This window comes from Fukomys damarensis, unplaced genomic scaffold (assembly GCF_012274545.1).
Source record: "Fukomys damarensis isolate Sample0158 unplaced genomic scaffold, DMR_v1.0_HiC HiC_scaffold_7, whole genome shotgun sequence".
Lineage (NCBI taxonomy): Eukaryota > Metazoa > Chordata > Mammalia > Rodentia > Bathyergidae > Fukomys > Fukomys damarensis.
Genome location: NW_022900919.1, coordinates 33,025,936 through 33,050,352, shown reverse-complemented (window position 1 = coordinate 33,050,352; position 24,417 = coordinate 33,025,936). Strand labels below are relative to the sequence as shown.

The following is a 24,417-nucleotide window of genomic DNA, read 5'->3' as shown; positions in this document are numbered from 1 at the left end:
TTCCCACCTTCCCCAAATTCCCCCTTCTTCTCAGCTCAATATGTCTGTAGGACCCAAAAAACCTAGCTTGTTTTCTTGAAAGGGAGGACACTTTTATGAGAAGCCACCTTTGTTAACTGAGGACTAGAGCACTATGATGAGACGATTGTAACAAAGTTTTTGGTGACCAGTCCCCAGCCTCTCTTATATGGCCCCTTAATTAAGCAAGGAGGGTTAAGTTGGTTTTCTGGGAAAGCTATCAAGCTTTGCCTATTTTCCATTACAGACCCAAGCAGAAAATCTGAAACAGGCTCTTTATTTGGCTGAGGGAATTCTTTATTAAGTGAAGTTAGCTTGGCATGAATCCATGAGCAGATTTTCTGGTGATCCATATCCTATCTGTGGTGATTTTTAAGTAGGAAGATCAGCATGGCAATAATTAGTCCAATCATAAATAAATCCCAGTATGGTCCAAGGGTGCTCTCCAATGTCATCCATTTCCATATTGTTGTAAACTGTTGGCAAGAGAGATTCAGTCAAAAACATCCCAGCCAGGCTGGGGATCCAGCTCAGTGGTTCTTCCACCTGCCTTGCAATTACAAGGTCCCGAGTTCGATCCCCGGTACCAAAAAACAAAACAACACCCAAAAACATCTCTGCCTCACATTTCACTTAGAACTATTATCTCCTCCTAAACCTACCACCATCACCACCACCACCTTGACACCCCCTTGCTTCCTTCAGTCTTAGAAGATACAGTTTTTGCTGGGACAATGATAGCTCTCACTGGGGGCTTAACTACCACCTTTAGAATAACCTAAAAGATTTATAAAATTTAATTTTTAGTTTTTTCAAAATATATCTCTTTGTCATACCACTTGCCACCTGCCATCTGCTTACTAGTCTCAGATTTTGATGGCAAGAGCTATGTTTTAACAAGTATATATAGCACATGTTACTTTGCTTAAGGCTTTGTACATAGTATGTACTGAAAATAATATCTGCAGAATGAATTCATTGGTTGTACTACAAAGTGTCAACACGTACTCAGTATAACAAGTAGAACTGCTCTGCCTGGTTAGTACTAAGGCTTTGAATTCCACTTGTCAAAGTCAGTCCACAAAAATACTTCCCTGGTGATCTCATTACTTTGTCCCTAACAGTTACTCATTGGAGTCTTCAGAGACTCAGGACCTATTTGAGACAAACTTACATTAAAAAACAGGATATCTCTGAGCAAATGCATAGTTTCCAGTTTCATGAGGGCAAGGAATACAGGTACATGAGCATCTGGACTTGTTTGAGCAGCCATATTATATAATCTCCTGGCCAAGTGAATGTCCTAGAAATAGAACAGCACACTCTCATTAGACACAGATCCTTAAGGGATGAATAAACAAAAATATCATAATTTACACTTGGAAGATAGAATGACCCCATCACAAGATATCTGTGCCCTCATCCCTGGAGCCTGTGACTATATCATGTTATAATCAAAAGGGGCTTTGCAAATACAAGGTTACAGATCTTGAAATAAATTATCCTGGATTACCCATGTGAACTGGTATCATTATAAAAGTCTTAAACACAGTCCTGAAGTCTGATCAAAATCAGAGAGATGTGGCAGGAAGAGAAGTCAAAGAGGTTCTAAGCATGGGAGGGACTCAACTTGCCATTGTTGGAAGGGACCCATGTGTAAAGAAAGAGAAAGAATTCAAACACCTGCAAGGAAACAGGGACCACCACCCTACAACTTCAACAACTTGAATTCACCCAATAATCTAAATGAGTTTGGAAGTAGATCTTAGAACCTCCTGTAAGGAACAGAGCCTTGATTTTAGCCCATGAAACCCTGTACAGAGGACTCAGTCAAGCCATCTGTAATTTTAGCCATGAGATACCAAAACCCTGAGATAATAAATGTGCATTGTGTTAATCAACTGGATTTGTGATAACATGTATGGCAGTCAGAGAAAACACAATTTCCAAAAAGCTTTCTTGGATAACCATGGACCAGCTCATATTTGTAATAACAGAGAAAGGAGAAGACTAGATACTAAGTCCCCTAAAACAAATACAGACATTGTGGTTATCTTCAAAGTGCTTGTCATATTTGAAGTTATAAAATTTGTTTATTCATTAGACTGCTTCCAGATTCTTAAGGACAAGGTATTGAACTATTTACCCTCAAATTTCTAGTGCATAGTAAGTGCCTACTACATAGTAGGACTTTGATAATGTGTATAGAATAAATGAATAACTACTTTGGCTCTCAGGTTAGAATTTAATTCAAGTGACCATACTACTATATTTTCAGGGATTTTTTTTTTCATTAAATTGTACCATGACAGATAATTTTTAATTGATTAATTAATTTTGATCTACTTATGGCTTATTTTGTTTGGCTTATTCTTGCTTTGTTTACTCAAACAATATTGAGTAAGGTAAGGAGTATTATTTTCAAAGTCTGAAGTTTCCTTAGCATGTCTCAGAATTGTGTTTTGCTTGGGTGCCCATGGATTATTTTCAAAGAAAGGGAAGAAGAGAAGAGATTTGAAAAATGAGTTTCCATCCAAGTATATATTTTTTGTCCTTTCTGCTCCATCACCTAAGCTTGAATAGTTGTAACTCCTTGGGGCCTTTGCTAAGCCTGTTTTGTAGGTAGTATCTTTTCTCAGCTGCATTCTGCTTGTCACTACTTACATTTTTTCAAATCCTTGAGATTGTTTGGGGAAAGAAAAATGTTCTTGTTTAAAATATTTAAAATTCAGGAGATTGTTTGGAACAAATCTTCCTGGCAACAGAGAAAATAGATACTGTAGAAACTCTAATTTGTGTCTCTAATTCCAACATATTCAGTGGATATTGATATGATAGCACCCTGCAGATTATAATGGCTGTCAACTCCACAAGGGAAAGGCATATGGACTGGAAGAGGTCGTTCAGGGAAAAACAGATTTTTGTCAATACCTCAGGCATTCATTCTTAAATTAATAGTTGTATTAATTTATTTATTAAGGCAAAACTTTACCATTTCGTCTCCTAGTTTAAAATAAAAAGTAGCAAGAATTATTATTAAACGGGGGTGGAATGTGAAAAATATTTCTTTTAAATTCCCAAGGAAAAAAAATTCTGAATATTTCTGGCTGATTAGGGAAATTCATATAAAATAAACCTTATAGCTAAGCACCAGAAAAGTTTCCTCATTCCTTGACCCTATTTAATAAAAAATTCAAATCATTCAAACAAAATATTTCTTCTTGGTAAATAGGAAATGTTCTTTTGAGGGTGGCCCAGGTTCAGTAAATGAAAAGTCCTTTGTACAGCCAAGCCACTTAGATATAATTTATTTGTGGTATATTTAAATTTATTGTGCTTTTATCGCTTCTTGGCCTTTTGGCTAAGATCAAGTGTAAATTTATTGTGCTTTAAATTCAGTGTTTTAGTAGGTTATGTAAACCAATTTGCAGACTTCTGAAATAACCTGTTTTTAACTAAAATGTCAGGTGTGCCACAGTACTGCTTAGGGTTCAGATGTTCAAAATAGCTTCTTAAATTCAAAGACGTATAATTCTCCAGCAAAAAAGTAGCATGCAGGAGTTCTCCACGCCCAATTCCTTGTATGTCATAAAAATTTCTTATACTAGGAGTGAACATGTGAATGGAAAGGTAATTATTTGAGTAATTTACTTTTTATTATGTCTTTTGGGTCTTGCACATTCAAGGAAGGTGCTCTACCCCAACATATACCTCAGTCCTATTTCTTTCTATGAATATACCATAAGTTAATTAGAGGAAAATGAAGATATAGAATTGAACGAATAGGAAAAAAGCTGTCCACAAACCCACCAGAACAAAGGAAACATGATAAAATTTTATACATCTACTTTATGTATATAGGCTAGTGTGTGTGTGTGTGTGTATATATATATATATAGATAGATAGATAGATAGATATATAGATAGATAGATATATCTATATCTATCTATCTTTATATATCTTTTAATTTAGACATTTTTTACTCTGCATAATATTTTGTCTTCTGCTTTCTAACCTAATCATACATTTTAGAAATATGTCCTTCTAATGAATATTTTTAGTAATTATATAGTATAATAATGATTATTGCTCATTAAATACTGTGTATAAATAAATCACCACTGTCTTTTAATCATAATTCTATAGTGCCACTGATATTAACAACTCAATTTTAAAGATAACAATACTGAGGCACAGAGGAGTTAAATCAGTTACCCAAATTTCTTTGACTTATGAGCTGTGGAACTAGGATTCAAATCCAGAGAACCTGCTTCTAGCTTGCTCACTTGAGCAGTAGGCATAAAATATATACCACTACATAATAATTTATATAACATATCTTTAATTTTGGAGCATTTTTGTTTTAAAAAGTTTTTTCCTGTAAAAAAATATATAATTGTATTATTAGCTAATAGATATTTCTTTTAAGAAATGTTATGATCATTTTAACAAGTATGTGTTCTGTCCTGTCATGTTTCTAGCATGGCCATTTTAACTATAAATTTTAACATTCTTTTTGCACAGTAATTTTATTCTAGTGTCTAAAACTTTAGCTGTAACCCTTCATAGGTAGTCAGACTAGACAAATGGGAAATATAAAAGCTTCATGCCATAATTACTTTTCTTTTTGACAAATCTATTTATAATGTATTAGTAGATGTGATTTTGTTTTCTCTTCAGGGCTCGCCAACAATATATTATCTAGTAGGTATAAATACATATTTGAATTTCACCTCCAAATAATAATTTTCCTTCACTTTTTGTCTTACTTTAAGAGTTTTCCTAGTCATCTTGTGCTTCTCATACTCTGTATTGCAAAAATACTGTATTTTAGAGCAGGACTTAGTGTACTAATTCCCTACCCTATGAAATTATCGTTCCCTCTTGTTAATATTTATAGTTCTTTACTATTAATTATTTTCAAGTGTGTTTCTGTGTGTGTGTGTGTGTGTGTGTGTGTGTGTGTATACCAGTTTAGTCTTTCCTTATAGCTATGGATATGTTTCTTCTATAGGACATTATGAACTCTTTGAAGACTGTCTTGATCTTGTCATGTCCCCAGAACAAAGCACAGCACTTCCAGACACAAAACAAGCACTTGTTAAATATTCAAGTGAATAAATGAAGGAACAGAAAGCAGAGCACAATTTGATGATATTTTAGAAGTAGATATCTTTTAAATTTTAAGGTTTGTTGACTGATTAATAGAGATGATGACATTGGAGGTGTTCTTTGAAAAGTTCACTGGTCTTTTATTGGAAAGATCATAAATATTGGAGATCATCTTTCAAAAAAAAGGAATGATGTGGGCAAAAGTCAGGAGAGTTCAGTTTAAGATTTCTGGAGGGAAGGAACACATAGCCTACAGAGTATAATAGGGAAAAGTGGCATATTGAGCTATTATTATCAAGATAGGTTAAGTCAAGAAAGGTTTTGAATTTGAAGCAGTCTGGGCTTCCCTAGACAATAGAAAGCCAATAGGAATATCTATGTCTATATCTATATATCTCCAATAAGAATATATACAAAGCCATATACATACATATGTACATATTTGTTTATATTTTTCCTTCCTTTCTTCCTGCCTGCCTGCCTTTCTTCTTTCCTAGTGAAGGTAGAGAAGATAACAGTACCAGGGTTATATTTTACCAAGAATCATACGGTAGTGCTTTGTTAGATGAGTTAGCTATTAAGGTAATGCTAACACCTGAAACAAATAAAATCCTAGATTTCAGTGGCCTAACACCACAGAAGTATGTTTCTCCCTCATTCAGTACTCCAACATGGATGTTCCTGGTTGGTGGTGAATTTTTTTTTTCACATGGTTATTGAGGTACTCAAATTCTGACCATCATATGGTTCTGTAATTCCATAGAGCTTCTGGGCCTTCTGCTGTATTAAATCATTGGAAGGTGAAAGAGTGTAGGCAGGGGCTCCATTTACTTCTTAGCTGCTTTAGTCCACAAATGACATCCTTTTTTTTTTTTTTTTTTAATTTCCATACCATTTTCTGGGAAGTGAAGTCTTTGAGTAGGCCAGCATATCTCCACAATTATTTTAAGTATTGGCAATTACAAATTTGGTGGGCAGAGCTACCTCTGCTGTAGATTTAAAGGGAGAATGCTAGAATAGGAGACTCCAAGTGGTGTTTGGAACAAAATTAGGTGAGGAGAAATTCAGACCTGAAACAGCTTACAGAGAGAAGGGACAGCCAGGAAGGATGCAAAACAGATTTTCTTCATGGTTACATTTTTTTTTCACATTTTAAAAATAATTTTGAAACAAATATAAATCAAAGAAGAGTTTCATAACAGTTTGTGAACCAGACGCTTATAATTCTGAACTAGTTTGAATCCTCTCTTAATTCCTCTCCAGGTTCCTCTCTAGGTTCTCACAACAGTGATGCAGTCAGCCATGATCCTCAGTTTAGGTCAAGCAGCTTATTGAGCTGAGATAATTCTTAGTGAAGCTATTCAGAAATTCACCTGGATCTCTTAATCCTAACCAACTAACTATTGTTGAGAACAACAGTGATCCATATTTTTACATTGATTTATTGAGGGTTGATTTATACCCAGTTTCTACTCCTGAGGTCTTAAATGCAGTTTATAAAACATGATTTCACCAACCTTCTTTGATTTTTTTTAGAGTAATTATATTATGCTCATCTTTCTCACTGGTTCGTACTGAGGATTAGCTAATAAGGATTGCTAAGTGCCTTTCTAAAGAAACGCTTAATTACATGATAACAAGTGCTGGTAAAACCTATTCTCCTGACCTCTTTGCTCTTGTTGAAACAAGCTTTGGGATTTTAATTATCAGGGTATTTATTTTAAGAATTAGAATTTCCTTGTTAATTTGAGTATGAAATGGCAAGATTAATAAACTTTGACCCTGGGCACTTGGTGATTATTTTTCTAATTGCTAAACAAAAAACTTTAGTAAAGACAAAGAACAATGATCTCTCATCAGTTTAATCTGACACGCTCAAATCCAGATCTGAGGTTAAGAGCAGCCCCTGTCGTTTTGTTTGTTTGTAGAGACTTTCTGTAGAAAAAAATAAACTTTGACCAGGAGAGACTGATCAAAGTGAACTACCCATGATTTAACAGGAACCCTAGCAGAATAGAATAAAAAGTGGCCAGAGGGAAACCTCACAGTTTTTTTCTGAATATATGAAATGGAAACCTTGACAGCGGCTATTTGATATTGTGAATAAAGTGTCTAGTAGAGAGGTCTGTGGTGACATCAAGAGGGAAATCCAGAGCCTCTGACAGGATAGTGTCCTCCCCTGCACCATTAGCCCAGTGCCCTGAGAGGATGTCCCTTCCTGCCCTTGGGGAATTTTGGAAAAATGACCTCACTGTGGTGAGAATGTGGCTGTCAGGGAAATTAGTCCTTTTTGAATCACATAGTGGGAGAGCTAACTTATATTTAACATGGATTGTGGTTGTTTGTGTCCTTTCTATAAATGATACTCCTTTCAAGTTATTATTATTATTATTATTATTATTATTTTTTTTTTTTTTGGTACAGGGGATCGAACTTGGGACCTTGCGCTTGTGAAGCAGGCAGAGGAACCATTGAGCTAAATCCCCAAGCTATTATATTTTGCATAGGGAATGATTAATAAAAGATTTAATCTTACTGAAGACAATTTAACAGTTTCTCCAATTTCCTTCTGACCTAAATGACAGTCATTCCACGTATTGTTGAACTACAAAGTCCTTTCACAAAGGCTTATTCATGTTACCTTCAGAGCTGGGGGGCAGGCCAGGTATTATGAGTTTTGTTTTAGTGGTATGGATGACAAAAGGACATGGAGAGTCACCAAGTAACATCTAAAGAATCACCCAATGTAGCTATTTGGTCCAGTCCATACTTCATTGAGTTTTACAAACACAGGTACTTCACTCCTGCTAGGAATGGGAGAATGGACTGAATTTGAATTTAACATCCTTTCTACTGCTTAGGGCAACTGAAGCTGATGAATAATGATCAGCCAACAGGTAGGAGAATGAAGCAGCTGGGATCTGTACCTCTGGAAAATTGGTACCTGAATAAGAAGACTTTGGCTGCCTGTGCATTTTTTTTTTTAGCAGTTCTCTGTAAGAAATTTCCTACCGGTAATTCTCAATTACTAGCACAACTGAAAGAAAGAAGATAGCATTAAGAAGTTGATAATTTCCATATTATTTGGCTCTAGAAATGCATCCAGGAATATAAATACTGCAGAGAAACACATGTTTGAGCACTAAGAATGACTCAGTATTTTTTTCCTCAGAAAACTTGAGATCAGACAGGCCTGCATTAAAATTCTGGCTCCAGCACTGATGAGCTTTGCAAGTGGGGCCAAGTGACTTAACCTCTGCACTGTGGTTTCCTGATGCACTCACTGAGGAGAATTACAGGGCTTACCTCATCAAGTGGCTGGGTGATTTAAAAGCCATAGTGCACAACACCTAACTCAACATCTGTCTGCCTGTCATTATCCTAATTGACATTTAACATACCTTTATCACTCTGAGACCCAGTGCCATCTTCCACCTGGTTATACTGACTGACTAAAGACTGTGTGGGAAGGGAATATTTATAAATGTTTCACCCAATAGCACATTGTAATGATTACCCTTCATAGTGGCTATTCTTCAAGTCGAGTGTAGTCTTAGAGGATGGAGATCCATTCTCTCAGGCCTTGCTAGAATGTCCAGTATTGTGCTTATGGATACAGTGGGTGTCTTCATAAGACATTTCTGGACCAGTGACCTTGGTCTTCACCTCTGATCTCATTTCACTTTGTTCTTGTTACTGGGAGCTTGAGAATCAATGGAAATTTCAAAGGCAAAAGGGTGAAGGAAAAAATATGTGCTAGAAGTAAAAACCTGTGAATCAAATTGGGCTACACTAGATTTTTTTCTACTCAGTAATTATTTCCTTGACATAAATGGAGAAAAATAATATAACCCTCACAGAGTTCCTAGTATGGTTAAATAATATATGTTGGCGTATGGGAAGGACTCAGCAAATTCTAAGTCTTTCTCCTCCTTCTACATTGATAACATTGATGAACTTAAAAAACATGTATAACTTTTCCCTTCGCACACAGTCATCATTATTTGGTTTGTACCAATGCAATTACCTTTGCAATACCTAAGCCATGTTCATACATATAGGCCAGATTGAACATGGCCTGTGCGTTGTGATATTTGTCAGCTGCAATGCTGTAGTGTGACGCAGCAGTTTGATAGTCTTTCTTAGTCCCATAGCCGTAGTAATGGTAATCTCCAATTTTTACTCTAGCAAATGCATTTCCTAGTAGAAATATTAGAAAGAAAAGAAAAATCACAACTCTGATTCCACATGTAAATTCCAGTAAGTTGACCTAATAATCCTTAAATATATATACATATATATATCACATATAAATTACACATTATGTAAAATACATGCAATTCTCACTCAATATTAGAATCAGGATTAGATACACTTCATGGAATAATGGCAATCAATGCTAGTTGTCCTCATTGTGCAATAACATTCACAGAATAATATAAATGTTCTTAAACAACAATGAATAATTTTACCCTTTAAATTCATTTTTCGAATGTAAGTAACATCTTGGGAAACTGAATCCCATCTCTCTTGTTTTCAGATTCCCTTCCTTCTTTCCTTTTTCCTTCCTTCCCTCCTTTCCTCTTCCCTCCTTTCCTCCTTCCTTCCTTTCCTTCCTTTTCTCTTTTTTCTTTCTTTATTTTTTCTGTGCTGGCATAGAACCCCAGGCACTCATACATGCTAGGTAAGGGCCATGCAACTGAACTACAACCTTCAGACTGTATTCCTGAAACTCTGCTTTCCTACACCATCACGTTGTCTCTGTGTCCCAGATTAGCCCCATCAGCCATGCATTTGCTTATGAATGAAAACAAGCCCTCTTTTTATCCTATGGTATCTCCCTCTAGCTACTACCCCATTTCTATGTTCCCCTATACACTCAACGTTTTCAAAAGTATGCTTTACACTCACTATCCTTAGAGCTTCCCCTCCTGGTTACTCATCACCTTTAATCTGGCTGTGGCCTTTCCTCCACGAAAGTGCTATTTTAAGGTAGTAGATAAATTCCAGGCAATCAAGTCCATTGGCCACATCTTTGTCCTCATTTTATAAGAACGACAGGCAGCACAGGTGTCTCTGGACCTATCTGATCAAGCACTTTCCATGTACAGCATGACCTTCTCTTGATTTCCCTCTACCTCACAGACCTCTCCTTTTTGAACTCTTCTAGCCTGACTTCTTCTCTCCTCAATATTTTAAACCCTTTTTAGAATTAATTTTATTGGTACATTTTAGCTGTACTATATTTTCTCAGTTTTTAACATTGGCTTGCCAAGGACTTATTCCTAACTCATTTTTCCTCTTTTTTTCTATCCTCTCCTCATCTTACTCTCCTTTATCTCAGTTTCTGGAGGTGATCTTATCTAGTCCTGTGACTTTCTCTGTGTAAACTATTGATTAATTTATATCTATAGCCATATCTTGTCCAGTCTTTTATAATTGCTTTCTTGATTGCTTAGATCTTAAATTAAAATGTCCACTTGAGATTTTTCTAACACCTTATACTCTCTCTCCTCTGAATAAAATCATTAGTTTCTTTCTCATCTTAGTAATAACACCACCACTGTTCAGAATATCAGTCTAGGGAGATTATTTGTATTTTATTTTCTTTCAGCTCAATCACCCAATTCATCAGCAAGCCCCTGCTGATTCTACCTCGAAAGCACAACTCTCTTTTGACATTTCCTCCTTCATCTAGGTTCAAGCCTAGGTTACTACAATAGCCTTCAAAATACTCTTCTACCCTGATTTTTCATTTCATTCTTCACACAGCAGCCAGGGTAATCTTTGTAAAATGAGAATTAAAATGAAGTTATTCCCTGTTTAAAATCCCCCCATGGCTTTACATTGCACATGGAATAATATCCAGCTCTTTATCTGACCTGAGTCCTGCCTAACCACCTCCTCTGCCTCTCTGACTAAGCTCATTACATCACTTTCTCTGCTCTAGACTCCTGGCCTTCTCAGTACATCAATGCATCAAACTGTTTCCTGCCTCTGGATCCCTTCATTCATATCTCTCAAGACCCTCTGCCTGGCATATTTGGAACTCCTCTAATTCTGTTTTTTTGGTATGGCCCTCCTCTAATTCTTCATGTGGCTGGTTTCTCATCATTCTTGTCTCAGCACAAATGTCACTTCTCCACTAGAGGTTCTCTCTGACTACCTTGTTTATTTCATCTGCCATCCCCCATCATTTCTAGTTATCTATCTTATCTCCATGTCTTATCTCCTTCACAGCACACATCACTGTTATCTTCCTTATTTACCAGTTTATTTTCTCTCTGCCTCATGAACGGATTGACTCCATGAGGGCAAGAACTGTAAAGCTCTTACTTCCTAATATTGTCCCAGAACCTAGAATGGTACTTAATAAATATTTATGGATGAATGGATAGGCACAGTGGGGAACTTTTTAAGAAAATTCTTTCCCCAGAGGTCAATTTCAAATAATACTTTGTAATAAACATGGGTATGTCAAGGATAAAAACATGAGTTTTAAAGGTATGTAACATCAGTCTTTTGAAGGCCACTTAGGGATGACTCCCAAGGGGGTTCATCTTTCTATTCACTTAAAAGTTTGATTGAAAAGATGAAGGCAGACTCATTTAGGACATCCATGTGGGCAACCCTTGAGGTAGTCTAGGCTTACTTAGAAAAAAGGGAAGTAGTCTGTATGGTATGGTCAGATGTGTATCATTAGGTGATACAGGACTCCTTCCAAAATTCTTTTGAGTTTGCCCTAGTTCAGTATCTAAATCCTTTGGAACAGAATCTTTTGCTTAATAAAGTTCCTTTAATCTTTTAGTATCTCCTATTAAAACACAGATATCTTTAAGAGATGTAATACCAGAATCACATAGTTTTCTCTGAGTAGAGCTAATGTTATGACATTTTTAAGCTGACAATGATATCAGGGTTTGGTTCAAAATATATAGTTAGGTAACTGAGAACAAAGCCTTAGAGGAATGGTACCCAGGAGAGGGGCATGGAGAGGCCTGGAGAGACCCACAGAGCCCGATTTATCTCTAATTTTGTACCAAAGCTACCTTTCTGTCTGGGCCAGAACTACAGTGAACCACAGGACACTTCTGAGCTCATTCAAGTATTATAAGCTATAGGCAAGATCCCTAAAGTCTCAGAGAATGGAAGGCAGCGAACAAGCTGGATTCAGCTCCACACTAATGAGAGGGACTGACTGGGGACATGCAGAGTCCTGACAGATTCCTGGGGGATTACTTGGTATTAGAGCAATTCCTACTGCAATTTCACATTTATAGGGTGGTGCCTGCGTCCTGACAGCTCGTGCGTTCTTCACATGAAGCAACTGCTAGAAGAAGCATGACTAGTGACTACTTGGAAAATTTCATTATTAAATTTCCTAACCCCAAGTGAGCTGTATCTTTGCAGACACTTATCCCTGACCTTTTTGTGACATATAATTATTTTTAGCAGGTAACTTTTTCATATTGGGTGATTCTGTTAAATATTAATATCTTCTTGTTTTCAATGTTTCTTTTCCCTGGTTCAATTTCCACACCATTTCCTGCTTTGAATAAACCTGTATTTGTTGCAATTGAGCTGATTTGCCATGGCTGAGAGATTTCTGGAGTTGTTTTCCCACTCCAAATAAGGTCTTTATTGCATTTTAGAAACATTGACTTTTTAAAGGGAATTTCTCACTAAAATTGCATTGATGGCTTACTGATGCAATCCCAGCTTAGCTAGATGTGAAAAGGCACCGCTGTGACTTTTTCCTCTGCCTCATATTAACATCAGTTGAGAATAATTTTTTATCCTATTCACTTCCTGTAAAAGAGATGATTTGGTCTTACCATGGATGATTTTAAGAAACTTAATTGGAAGCAAAATTGCTCTCTTATTGCAAGAGTTCCTCATATATCTAAATGCCAATTCTGACAGCTTCACAGTATCTCTTTGCTTTTAATAATGTAATTTTAGGGGAAAAAATTGGAGGAGACCTGATGACACAAATGCCACCTGCCAGTGCTGTTCCCATCAGAGGTATATGACATTCTTTAGAACATGTGAAACCAATAAGCAGGAGGGCTATGTGATCTCTAGGTAAGAGGTGATGACCTTGCCATTTATCTTACTTCATTTTGCTTTTAACATGTTAATGGTTATAGTAATGTGGTAGTCATCTATATATTTTGGTAGGCAAATCAAATGAATCTTAAATGTATAATTATTTTTACCTATAAACTTATAGGCACATAGGTCACATCTCTGATTCATTCAGTACATACAGCAAATGAGTGACTGAAGCCAGACCAAAATATTGGTTTCTTGTGTAAAATTATCATGTTTCAAATCACCATTCTAGTGCCATGGAGACAGAGCTGTAGAAAAATTTCTAGGGTTTGCTAAAGCAAGGAACTTTGATAATAACAAAGAAAAACATTCCTGGAAATGACCTCTGATAACAGTGTAGTTTGAAGTGCTACCTACTTGATATTCTGTACCTTTCTGCTTATTCATCCAAGAATACAGCTGAACAAATCGGATGAATAAAACTGTACAGACACTAGGTACATACTTATTTTTATCTAGGTTTTATACCTTGAACAGCAGCTCGATTCCATAAGAGTAGTGCCATTGGATATATCTTCTCTTTTTGAAGAACGTTAGCCCTTTCTTCAAAAAAAAAAAGGAAACATCTATTAAGAAAGCTTAAAATTCCTCTGTAGTAAAGTCATATATACATATACATGCTTGAGGAATTTCAGAGAATTTTAACTCATCTTACTAGATTCCAAAATGAATGCTGAATTGCTTTGAGCTACTTCATACCCCATTTCTGCGAGCAGTGCATACTGAACAAGAGATGAATCTATATCACCATCCTTATAGGCAAAGTAAGCTGTCAGGAATTTGTCAGCCCAGTGGCCTAGTTCACAGACGCCTTTATAAAGCTGTATATGGGAAGAGAAATCAAGTAGACTGGTTAGTCCATATATTTCATCCCAGGTTGTTAATCAGTGAAATCAGTCTTCAGCTCTTGCTGGCTGGGCAGGCAAGAATTTGAGGTTTAACAGAGTGAAGAGTTAATTTTTTTTATAGTCACAATGATTACAAGTGTATTTTTTGTGCTTGCTGCGGCAGCACATATACAAGTGTATTTTTCTGTCCTGAGTCAAACTTCCTCGGGCTTATTTTAAATTTGTATAAGCAACTTTCCTGGCTTGGAGTCTATTTGGCAGGAAAGAATGTATCATCAACTTGGGATTTTTTTTTTAAGGGACTTTCTGGTCACTGCTGCTTTGTGGTAAATTACAAGGCCACAGCTGATGTGGAAAGGATACAATGAAGGGAAGCCAGTGCCTGAGGGTATAGGTGACACAACTGCAAGGAAGACGTGCAAAGATCCATGGGGACAAATGTCAACTTAGCTGAATAGCCCTTATGTAACCCAAAGAGGTTAGCCATACATAATTCATTAGGAAGTTGGCAAAGGAACAAATCTAAAGATAGATTATTAGCTGGCAGCTTTTGAAATGAATTTCAGAGGGACCAGACTGCAACACAGAGATATTTATATTGTTACAGCAGACATATTTAATAAATCAATGAAGGGCATTAAGGTCCTAAAAGCATTCTTTTGAAAAGTACATTACTGGCTCAAATTGAAAAAAAAATCTACTTTCTCAATTATTGTTCACATCATCCAAAGTTTATAGTCCTTGCTTTTTGGAAGAAGTGGGTTACATCTTCTAGGCTAAATGAAGCCTTTAGGTTCCCAAGTAGTAAGTCAATGCCACTAGGAGTGCGAAATTGCCCTGGTAATTTGATTGACAGCAGAAACAGAGCTCCTTAACTGAATTATGAGGCAAGCTCAGAAAATGATGAAAAACCAAATGCCATGGAGGATGGATCATTTCATTTTTCTCCTTTCCCCAGTCCAAGTTACATCACTGTTTCTTTTCTCTGGCAGATATCAGTGTTCACATTGTCAATGGGAAGAAAACAGGTACAATCCGTAAAACCAAAGGCGCAACAATTTAAGGATAATATCACCTCCTCTAAATGACAAATGAAAAGAACTTTAAAAACAGCCCAGTATTTACCTCCACAGCAGTTGTGCATGATCTTGACACCCCTGTGCCTGTTGCATACATCTCGGCCAGATAATAAATGGCGAGGGGCTGCCCACTCTGAGATGCCAAGTAAAAATATTTGAAGGCAAGTTTATAATCTTTCCAAACTCCAGAGCCAGCTGAAAATTACAATTGTTTTGAGACAACACTTATTTATTTTGCATTACATCTTCTAATCTGTAGGTCTAATAGTCATGGTGGTGCTTGCTGACTTAAATAGGATGAGAACACCCAAATGAAAGTCAAACTGCTTTAAGTCTACTGTTGGGAGTGAGTGGGTAGTAGAGAGAAATTACAAATAAGAATATAAAATGTATGATCTTGGGCCATTTGGAAAACAGAGAAAGAACTGTTTAGTTTCATGGGAATATCTCAGTTTGATGTAGTTTGAACTAATGAAAAGGAGACCAAGTGGTTTCCTCTGAGGAGCAGAGGCTGCACCATGAGCTTCTCACTATCCTTGTCGTCCTTCCATGCCAGGACAACAGTATAGCTCATGAAGACACACTAATAGAGCCTGAAGTCGGTGATTTCCAGATCAAGGAAGACGAGGTCTGACCCAGCTCATACTTGGAGAAAGTGGAGGCATTTGGGGTGGGAGTGGAGAATCAGCAAATTCCCAGAAACAGCAATTCTTTTCCTGGCTGTTACTCTATTTTCTGAGTTGGACACATCTAGACATTTTATTTGCAAAAGGAGAGAGCTTTCCTTAAAGGGTCTTTAAATTCTCTTCCAGCTATAACATTGTATGACCTTTATCAGCAATGCTATGTAGCAATTAAGAACAAAAGCTCTCCAAGTAGATTTCCAAATTGAATCCCACGAGCACTCCGCATGTGGTCTTGGACAAGATGTCGGAACTCAGTATTAGTTTGCTCATCTGTAAATTGTAGGGTACCTCTGGACATCTTGAGAAAGTTAAAGGGATTGAAGCACACAAAATATAATGTACATTAGCCATTGCTGTTGCTCTTAACCTAAAAACTTGAAAATTCAGACAGATCTTAAACTGAGGACTTGAAATATCTGAGACAAGACCTCCATTCTGCGTAAAAAGTGGGCTGTCCTGCTGGGTCACCATGGAAAATGCCAGCTGACCTCTTGGTCAGGTTTGACTGCCTTGGTGATGCAGTCATCACTGACCCAGTTCCTTCTGTGACATGAAGGGCATGGTAGGGGTTTGTTCAGATTTCCTGGTCTCTATCCTAACCACCTCCTCCCCTGGTCTATCTATTAGTACAATTGTATTATTACAAATCTTCATGGCTTTCAGAGACCCCCTACTCCAACTCCTCCACCTCTGCTCCCAGAGGCAACATTTTACCTACTACATGGAAGACAACTTCATATTGTCTTTCCTCACTTGCCTCTCCCTCCCTCCCCATTTTTACATCATGCTGTCCATGTCTTCCTCCTTTCATTCTTCAAGAATGAGAAATTCTACTTCTCTGTCAAGGCTAAAGAGGCCTCCACCTACATGGATCCTAATGACACTGATTTTCTTCTAGGACCTCATTTCATCAATTATAATTATTCCTGGGTCTCTCACCATCTAAATACAAATATCTTGATTCTTGTCCCCTTCATGCTATAATTTTCTCTCTCCCTTAAAGGCACACTTCTTCCAAGACTTTTTTTCTTTTCTCTTCCTTTTTTTATACTGAGGATTGAAGTTAGCCCATTGCACTGAGTTACATTCCCATTTTTATTTTAAGACAGGGTCTTGCTAAATTGCTAAGTTGTCAAAGGTGGGCTTGAACTTCTGATCCTCCTGCATTAATCTCCCAGAATGCTGAGATGTCAGGCCCATACTACCATGCCTAGCTGTTGCAAGGATATTTTCACTTATCTACTTTTTTACCTTCCATTCATACCCTAACTCGTTGCCACCTACTTCCACAACAACCAGTCCAATAATATCAATATTATCTGTATTACTAAGTCACCTCTCCTAATCCAACCCCTTCTTTTTCTTCAAACCAGGCTTCTCACTATATCTCCCAGGGCTATTGCTTATTAATTTATTCTTTCTGGAAATCTCCTCCCCTTTGGCTCCCTTTTAGATGATTTTTTTCCCTGTTCCTCTGGCCATGCCTTTTTGTTTCTTCTTGGTGCTCACTCTTTATCTACCTATCCTTTCAGAATGGCACAGAAGAGCTCCAGAATTCTGATCATTGTCCATTTCTCCTTTTTCTCATTCTTCCTTCTTTTTGCAACCTACTCTTCACTCATTTTTTTTTCACTGAGTTTATTGGTACTTTTTAGATATACAGTACAGTTATATTCACCATTGGGATCTTGTACCTTTACATGACAGATCTTAGTTTTTGCAACCTACTCTTCACTCATTTTTTTTTTCACTGAGTTTATTGGTAGTTTTTAGATATACAGTACAGTTATATTCACCATTGGGATCTTGTACCTTTACATGACAGATCTTGGTTCTCACTTTTTCCCCATACCCTTCCCTCCCTCCACCCACTCCATCCCTTCCACCCCCTCCACCCTTCTCCTACTCTTCAATCATACCTGTAGGTTGATATCTCCAAAAATCTTTCTCTCCAATTTTGACATTTCTTCTGAGTTGCATACTTGTTTCTGGTATTCTCACTGGCTATTATAAGAACTTCAAACTTGACCACATCAAAAATGAGCTTCCTGAATTTATACTTCCTTGGCACCTCCCTCAACTGGTGCTTTTTTCTTTAGTTATCCTTAAGTCTGGTGAAATTGCTTCCTGAATATTATTTTTAAACCACTCGTACTACCTATGATTTTTGTTGTAAAAGAGGCAGACTTACTAATGCACAGGTCATTCTAAATAAAGCAGCATATGTGCAGTACCTACAGTAGTACATGAAGCCGAGCTGGAACTGTGCGTTGGGCCATCCTTTCTCTGCAGCTTTCTGAAAGTACTTAAGTGCTTCAGCATAATTCTGCAAGATAATTACACTCTTATTCATAGCTAAATGTATAACTTCATGGTAACAATTGCCTTCTACCTTTTTTTAGAGTACATTCAATGCTCAGTGTGATTTAAGGCTAATTAAAATAGTGTCAGAAATATAATGCATTTTATTTATTATTATATTAGATACTATTAGGAAAGAATTATCTCATATCATTGTAAATGATATATTTTTATACATTGACAGTGGGTTTTGTTAGCTATTACTTGAAAGACAGGGAAGATCACTTGAAAGACAGAGAAGATAAATTTCTCTATCAATAAAATCCTCAGGGCACAGATATTTCCAAGGCTACTTAGAATCTTGATTCTAAGATATAATTAGAGTTGCTATTCTTGTCACAAGATTGTTCTTCTATGTCTCTTTGGCAAACAAAGATTTTACTGAATTAGTTTATTCTCCATTATAGTTTAGCCAACCAGGTGTTAGAGACTAATTCCTACAAATTAATGAATGGTCATAAATTTTACCCTCTAAATTGCCAGAAGCATGTTGAAAAGATAATAAAATTATTTTACTTACCACTGGAACTCCTTTTCCATAAAAGTGAAGGAGACCAAGTCCATGAAGACCAATTGCATTGCCCTAGAAGAATTTAAAAATCCCAGTCAAGTCCCAGAAGAATTCATAAGGAAAATTACTTCAAAATATTTGAAATTTCCCCATTATGACAGTAATCAAGGCAGGTTAATCAGGCAGTTGGCAGATCATTTTGATTCTCTCTTGCTTATCATTCCACACTTTCATATTACCCTCTGACAAGAAAAGGAAAAGGGAAATAAAAGTCAAATCTTTACTTGATTCTTTCAGTCAGGACTTACTTAATATTTGCTTTGTGTATGATTCTACAACAGGTACTGAGCTGAGGTAAGAGAGGTGAATGGTGAATGATCCAGGAGAGTTTGTAGACAAGTGGACTGTGATCCATACATATCAAAAGGGTGGGCCAGATTTGTTAAAGCTATGTCAAAGGTGCCAAATCTTAAAATGAAGCTGTGAATCCCTAGAAGTGGGACACACAACTGCTTGGTTGAAGCTAGGAACAGAACAGGATTGAGTTTCAGGGTGGTGACATTTGAGCCATCAATGATTTGGTGACATCATTTGTAAATGATATATAGGAGTTTTCCAGAAAGGCAAAGTCAATCCAGACAGTTGTTTGACCATGTTGGTCAAAAGAGATTGATGTAAATGCTTAAATAACATTTTAAAAGCTATGTGGATTTCAGTCCAGCCATTACAGAAAGGAAGGCAGTTTGCAGTGTATTTCTTTGTCAAAATTTGACTTCTTATAATGTCAATGAGGTTGTCTTTTCCGCTTGATGCTAAACTGCTACCTATTTTTGTGACTAATATTTTGAATGCTGACGAGAGTAGTTAGCACATTTAGTCCTCGAAGATAATGCTTAGCTAGCACAAGTTCACATGTATTGATATTTCACAAATCAATCTCAAGTGAGGACTGAATCCCACATAGTTTCCCTAACTGAAAACACCTTTTCTTTCTATCTCCCCTCATGCATTTCACTCTCTGGTGACCACGTAAGAGGTCAAGAACGGCCACTTGGTTTTCTTTCAGCAGATGTGTTGGTTTGTTATACAGATATTTCCTCAGGAAATTAACTTCTGATACAAAACTCTCCAAATTTCTTCTTACCATCTAAATTTAGTCATCGTAGATGCAACTAGAATATATCTTAGTGACACAAAGTGGTACATAAACCGAAAAGGCATATTTTAAACACTCAAGATTCCAAACTTTGAGCCTATGCATATCAATGGACCTGCTATTGTAAGAATTCTTAACTGCTTTCTTCTTCCTTCTTCCTTTCCTGGCTACATCCACTTGTGGCTTCTGTGTGTCTTGGACTCTGTTCTGAGAGTAGAAAGACCTAATGTGACAGATTTGGCAAAGTCTAGTGAGCCTGTCTTCTCCTCAGCCTCATTAGATACTGAGAAAAATGGAAGAGAAGGAAATGAAAATGAGAGGAGGGATGGAAGAGGGGAAGGAATAAGGAAATTAGAGTAGCTGGGATGAAACTCTTTCCTTCTCTAAGAAAGTCCCTGGAAAACCAGAAGCTCATTGGAGTAGTCATCAACAATTGAAGGCCTAAAATACCTGTTCGCTTTCAGGTACCTCCAGGAGCCATGCCAGTAATATAGGCCAGGTGATAAAGAGAAAGGTAGAGACCAAGACAAACCAGAGTGTACCTGCCCTATCTAAAGACAGCAGAGCTACCAGCTCCAGCCAGTTGCCGCCACATGGATGACAGTCCTATGTGATCAGTTTTGCCATTTTCCAAGAAAAGCTGAATGTACAATTTCCCCCATGTCAGATAGGTAATGTGCCAACATCATATCAAGGCTGGATGGAGGTACATTTTACACTATGGCATGACCCACCTGGTCATTACACCAATGAACTCTGAATCTTTGATGTAAAGTTTACTGATTCATAAAAGACATTCTGGGAAAAATACAACACATGTGTTGCCAAACCCCCAGTATGTAACTTCCACAATAGGGCTTAATACTTTTGCTTGGGCTGCCCAGAATCTGGGAGCAGTACTCATTTGCCACCTATTGACTCAGACCTTGTCCTCCTTGAGGTGAGGAGACTTGGCCACCAGACAGTAGGAAGGAAATCAGAAAGTAGAAAGCTGTGGAATAAAGAGTGAATGCAGGCAAATTCAGAAGGAAGAGACTGTGTTACCCAAGATGGGTAGGGCGGCTTTGGGGAAAGAGGAAAGAGGATTGAGCAAACTCCGGAGCTGAGTAGGGCTTGTACTGTGGGACTCTTGATGGTATAACAGATGTGTGGAAATGGGATTGGGCCTGATGTGTTCAGAGCTGTGAGACAAAGAACCAGAGGAGTATGGTCCAAGATGGGTGCAATAATATCACATGAATGTTTTGTTTTTGTATACATTTTTTTAACTTACATGTTTATAACTAAATAAGACAAGAGGTTGTAAAATTGGTAATTTTGTGTACTGATACTGGTATTAACTTCAGACAAAATTAAAAAGCAGGAGTCTGTATCTATGCCCACCTCATACCATTCAGAATAATTATCTTAAGCACTATTTTAGATTTCCTTGGTAAAAAAAGAAAACTCAGGTTTAGAATATGTGTAACTCAGATCACTGCTAGTTATTAAGCCCTGCATAGTTAGGGAGTTAATTAATTTACACACCCAACTTTCTGACATTATTCATTTGGGCTGACAAATCAATGTTATTTGCCAGATTATAAGAGATTTCCTCAGATACCTCTTTTTTGGTCTGTTCTTCTGGGTCCTCCTAATCTAATGGTACTCCAGATAATTGTTTTGCTAAGCAATAGTTTTGCATAAATTACAAAGGAGATGGGGGCACAGTACTAGCCTTCCCAATAATTTACATCACAACAGCAGCTCTGAGGGGCTAGTTATTTATAAACAGGCTCCTAAGCAGCATGTAGGTCTTTAAAAACTGAGAATAGTTGAAAATATTTCTCCATTTGAAAAAAATGGTTAGTGCAAATGCTGAACTATGAAATTCTAAGAGAATAAAATACTTCCTCCTTTTAGGGGTAGAAAATATATGAAGGCCAGTTGCCAAAAGCTGGTTGACAGGATGTTGGTATGAGGACACTGATTATGCGTTAAAAAAATTCAGAGTAGTTTATTAAGTTTTATCTGATACCAGTCTCACTGAGCCGAGTAGCAAAGGAAAAGATTACAACAGCAGGAGGGATAACACAATCCTCCCACGGTACGTAAGGGGCCATATGGCTTCAGGACTCCCCAGATAACAAAATTCCCAGATGCTCAAGTCCCTTATATAACATGACATAGTATTTATACGTAACCTACACATATCTTCCTGTATTCTTGAAATCATCTCTCAATATGTAGGCTATGTAAGTCATCATTATATGCAATTATTTAGGAAATAATGACGAGCAAAGTCTGCAGATGTTCAGTAAGATGTAATTTATTAAACATTTTGATTCATAGTTGGTTGAGTCCATGGAAGCAGCACCTGGAGTATGGAGGGCTGACTGCTATACCATTTCTGTATGCCTTCATAGTTCCAATTCTTTCCGCCTTGGATCTACTTTAATGTTCACTCTACCTAACTGGCTTCAGACTGCAAAAGATAATAACGGATACACAACACTTTCATGTGTTGGACACTGCTTTAAATATTTTATAATGTGAGACACATATATACTAACCCCTTAAATCCAGACAACATCAGCCAAATCTTATATTCTCATTTTGCCTATAGAGAAAGTGAGGCACAGAAAGGCTAAGTAACCATGGTCACACAGGCATGCTGTGGTAAGGCTAGCATTTAAGCCAGGCATTATGTCTCCAGAATCTTGTTTTGAATTACCTTGTTCTAGCTAACTGCCTTACAACCACCTGTCTGGGCCAAGGGGAGCTCAGATATGACTGGAGAAAACTGGGCATTTCCTGGTTGTCTTTGTCATGAGCTGATTGCAGTTAGATGAGTTTTCTCTTCCTCTGCCTTCATTACTTCTATTTCTCATTCCTAAGCTAGATGGTTTCAATTATTGTACAGGAGCGAGGGAAACTGAGTTGTTGGTTGTCAGGCCATCTGCTGGCCCTTGCTAGGGCAACACAGGTCAAAAGCATGGGTTTTTTTTTTTCTTAATTTATCAAGAACACATGTTTGCTTCTTCTTCTATTTTATCTCTGTAGTTTATTGTCAAAGGTATTGTATTTCTCCAGGACCTAAAACTCCTTCTATTCCCATTATCTGGGCTTGGGACTTTGAAGTCAATTCTTGGGCACCAATCTGCATGTGATAAAAGACAATTATTTTTATGTGTTCACATCAGTGGGTTGAGGACATACCTTATTGGCTGCCATGGAAAAGTATTTGAAGGCAGTAGCATTATTTTGTGGTGCAGCAGCATTCCCCTCTAAATACATCTAGGAAAAAACAATGAAACGATAATGTAAAAATAAAAGAATTTTGGGGTGATGCAAGTATTCGAAACCTAAATAGAAGTAATGGTAGCACAGCATTGTGGATGTAGTAAATGCCACTGAATTGTACATTTTAGTTAATTTTAAGTTATTTGACTTTTAACTCAAAAAGACTAAAAATAAAATCTACATGTATTCTGAAATGACTTTGCAGAAGAGCAAAGGAATGGACCCTATGTGTGTTTTCTCCTGTATCTTGAATCTAAATTACTGTATGTGGCACTTCCAGAAGCAGGGCACTAATTCCCATGGTTACTGAAACAAATCGGCTGCAGAGAGCCAAGGGCTTCAGTAGAGAGGGAGGGAGTGATCTTTGAAGGAGAAAGAACATTTTTCTTTAGAGGAATCCTCAATAAGGCTGCTCAACGGTCATAGGGGACCTCCTGTCAGAAGTGGGATGAGCGTGGACCTTAGTCAGTGTAGAGCTAGTTCTCATTCCAAGGTGGAGGAAAGAGGTACCTCATTGGTCTGAGGGCCGTACCAGTCTTCAGGGCACCTAGATCTTCTGTTACCTGCTGGGATTTTGGGGAGCTCAGAGGCTCATACACACTCACAGAGGAGTGTGGCAGTATATTTTTTAAGGCTGCTTTTGATGCCTCATATTACAGCATGTTGTTTGGGACTCATTCCAACCTGTCACCTCAAGAATACCACCCTCAGTGGCAGCCAAATGCCCCTTCAGCTCCTTCGGTGAAAGAGACTTCCAGTCTTGTCACCCTACACTGAATTCAGTTTGCTGGTGTCATTCATTTCCCTCCCACCCTCCCTCCCTCCCTCCCTTCCTCCTTACCTTCTCCCTCTCCTCCCTCCTTTTCTCTCCTTTCTTCTCTCCACCCCGGTATACTGGGCATGTGCACACCAGCAAAGCACTCTAACATTTATCTACATCCCCAGCCCATTTTTTAGGTTTTTAAGAATTGAAAAATATTGATCAATTTGAAGCATGTACCTTTCCTATAAATGCCATGGCATTTGCACTCCCAGCTTTTGCTGCCTTTAAAAAGTAGTATAATGCTTTCTGGAGAGAAAGGAACAGTATTAATACCAGTCACAAATAAATGCCACAAAATGGCTTTATGAGCCAAAATTGTTTATTCATTCAACATGCATTTAAAAATATTTATGAAATGCCCATTTTGTTCAAGGTGTTATTCCAGGTGCTACTTTAACCATTTAACCATAAACCTAAAGACTGCG

General features: G+C 37.4%; 1 protein-coding gene and 1 non-coding gene across 6 annotated transcripts in view; both read right to left on the bottom strand.

The window, feature by feature from the left end:
- Nucleotides 1-305: 305 nt before the first annotated feature.
- Sel1l2 (SEL1L2 adaptor subunit of ERAD E3 ligase) overlaps nt 306-24,417 on the bottom strand; it is a 104,513-nt gene continuing 80,401 nt past the window's right edge. For 4 of the 5 annotated variants that reach the window (XM_010634101.1, XM_010634102.1, XM_033761000.1 and 1 more), the window contains 10 exons: nt 24,170-24,238; nt 23,086-23,163; nt 18,741-18,803; nt 18,098-18,185; nt 15,220-15,368; nt 13,902-14,067; nt 13,715-13,789; nt 9,159-9,331; nt 1,193-1,321; nt 306-494 (listed from right to left, as the gene is read on the bottom strand). In XM_010634101.1, coding sequence (XP_010632403.1) covers nt 375-494; nt 1,193-1,321; nt 9,159-9,331; nt 13,715-13,789; nt 13,902-14,067; nt 15,220-15,368; nt 18,098-18,185; nt 18,741-18,803; nt 23,086-23,163; nt 24,170-24,238 — 1,110 coding nt within the window. In that variant the 3' untranslated portion in view covers nt 306-374. The remainder of the gene's footprint in view (nt 495-1,192; nt 1,322-9,158; nt 9,332-13,714; nt 13,790-13,901; nt 14,068-15,219; nt 15,369-18,097; nt 18,186-18,740; nt 18,804-23,085; nt 23,164-24,169; nt 24,239-24,417) is intronic. The other variant, XM_010634103.1, reaches the window with a different exon arrangement.
- LOC117285236 lies at nt 20,549-20,649 on the bottom strand. Its single transcript, XR_004516229.1, has one exon. It is a non-coding gene; the product is annotated as a small nucleolar RNA U13 (small nucleolar RNA).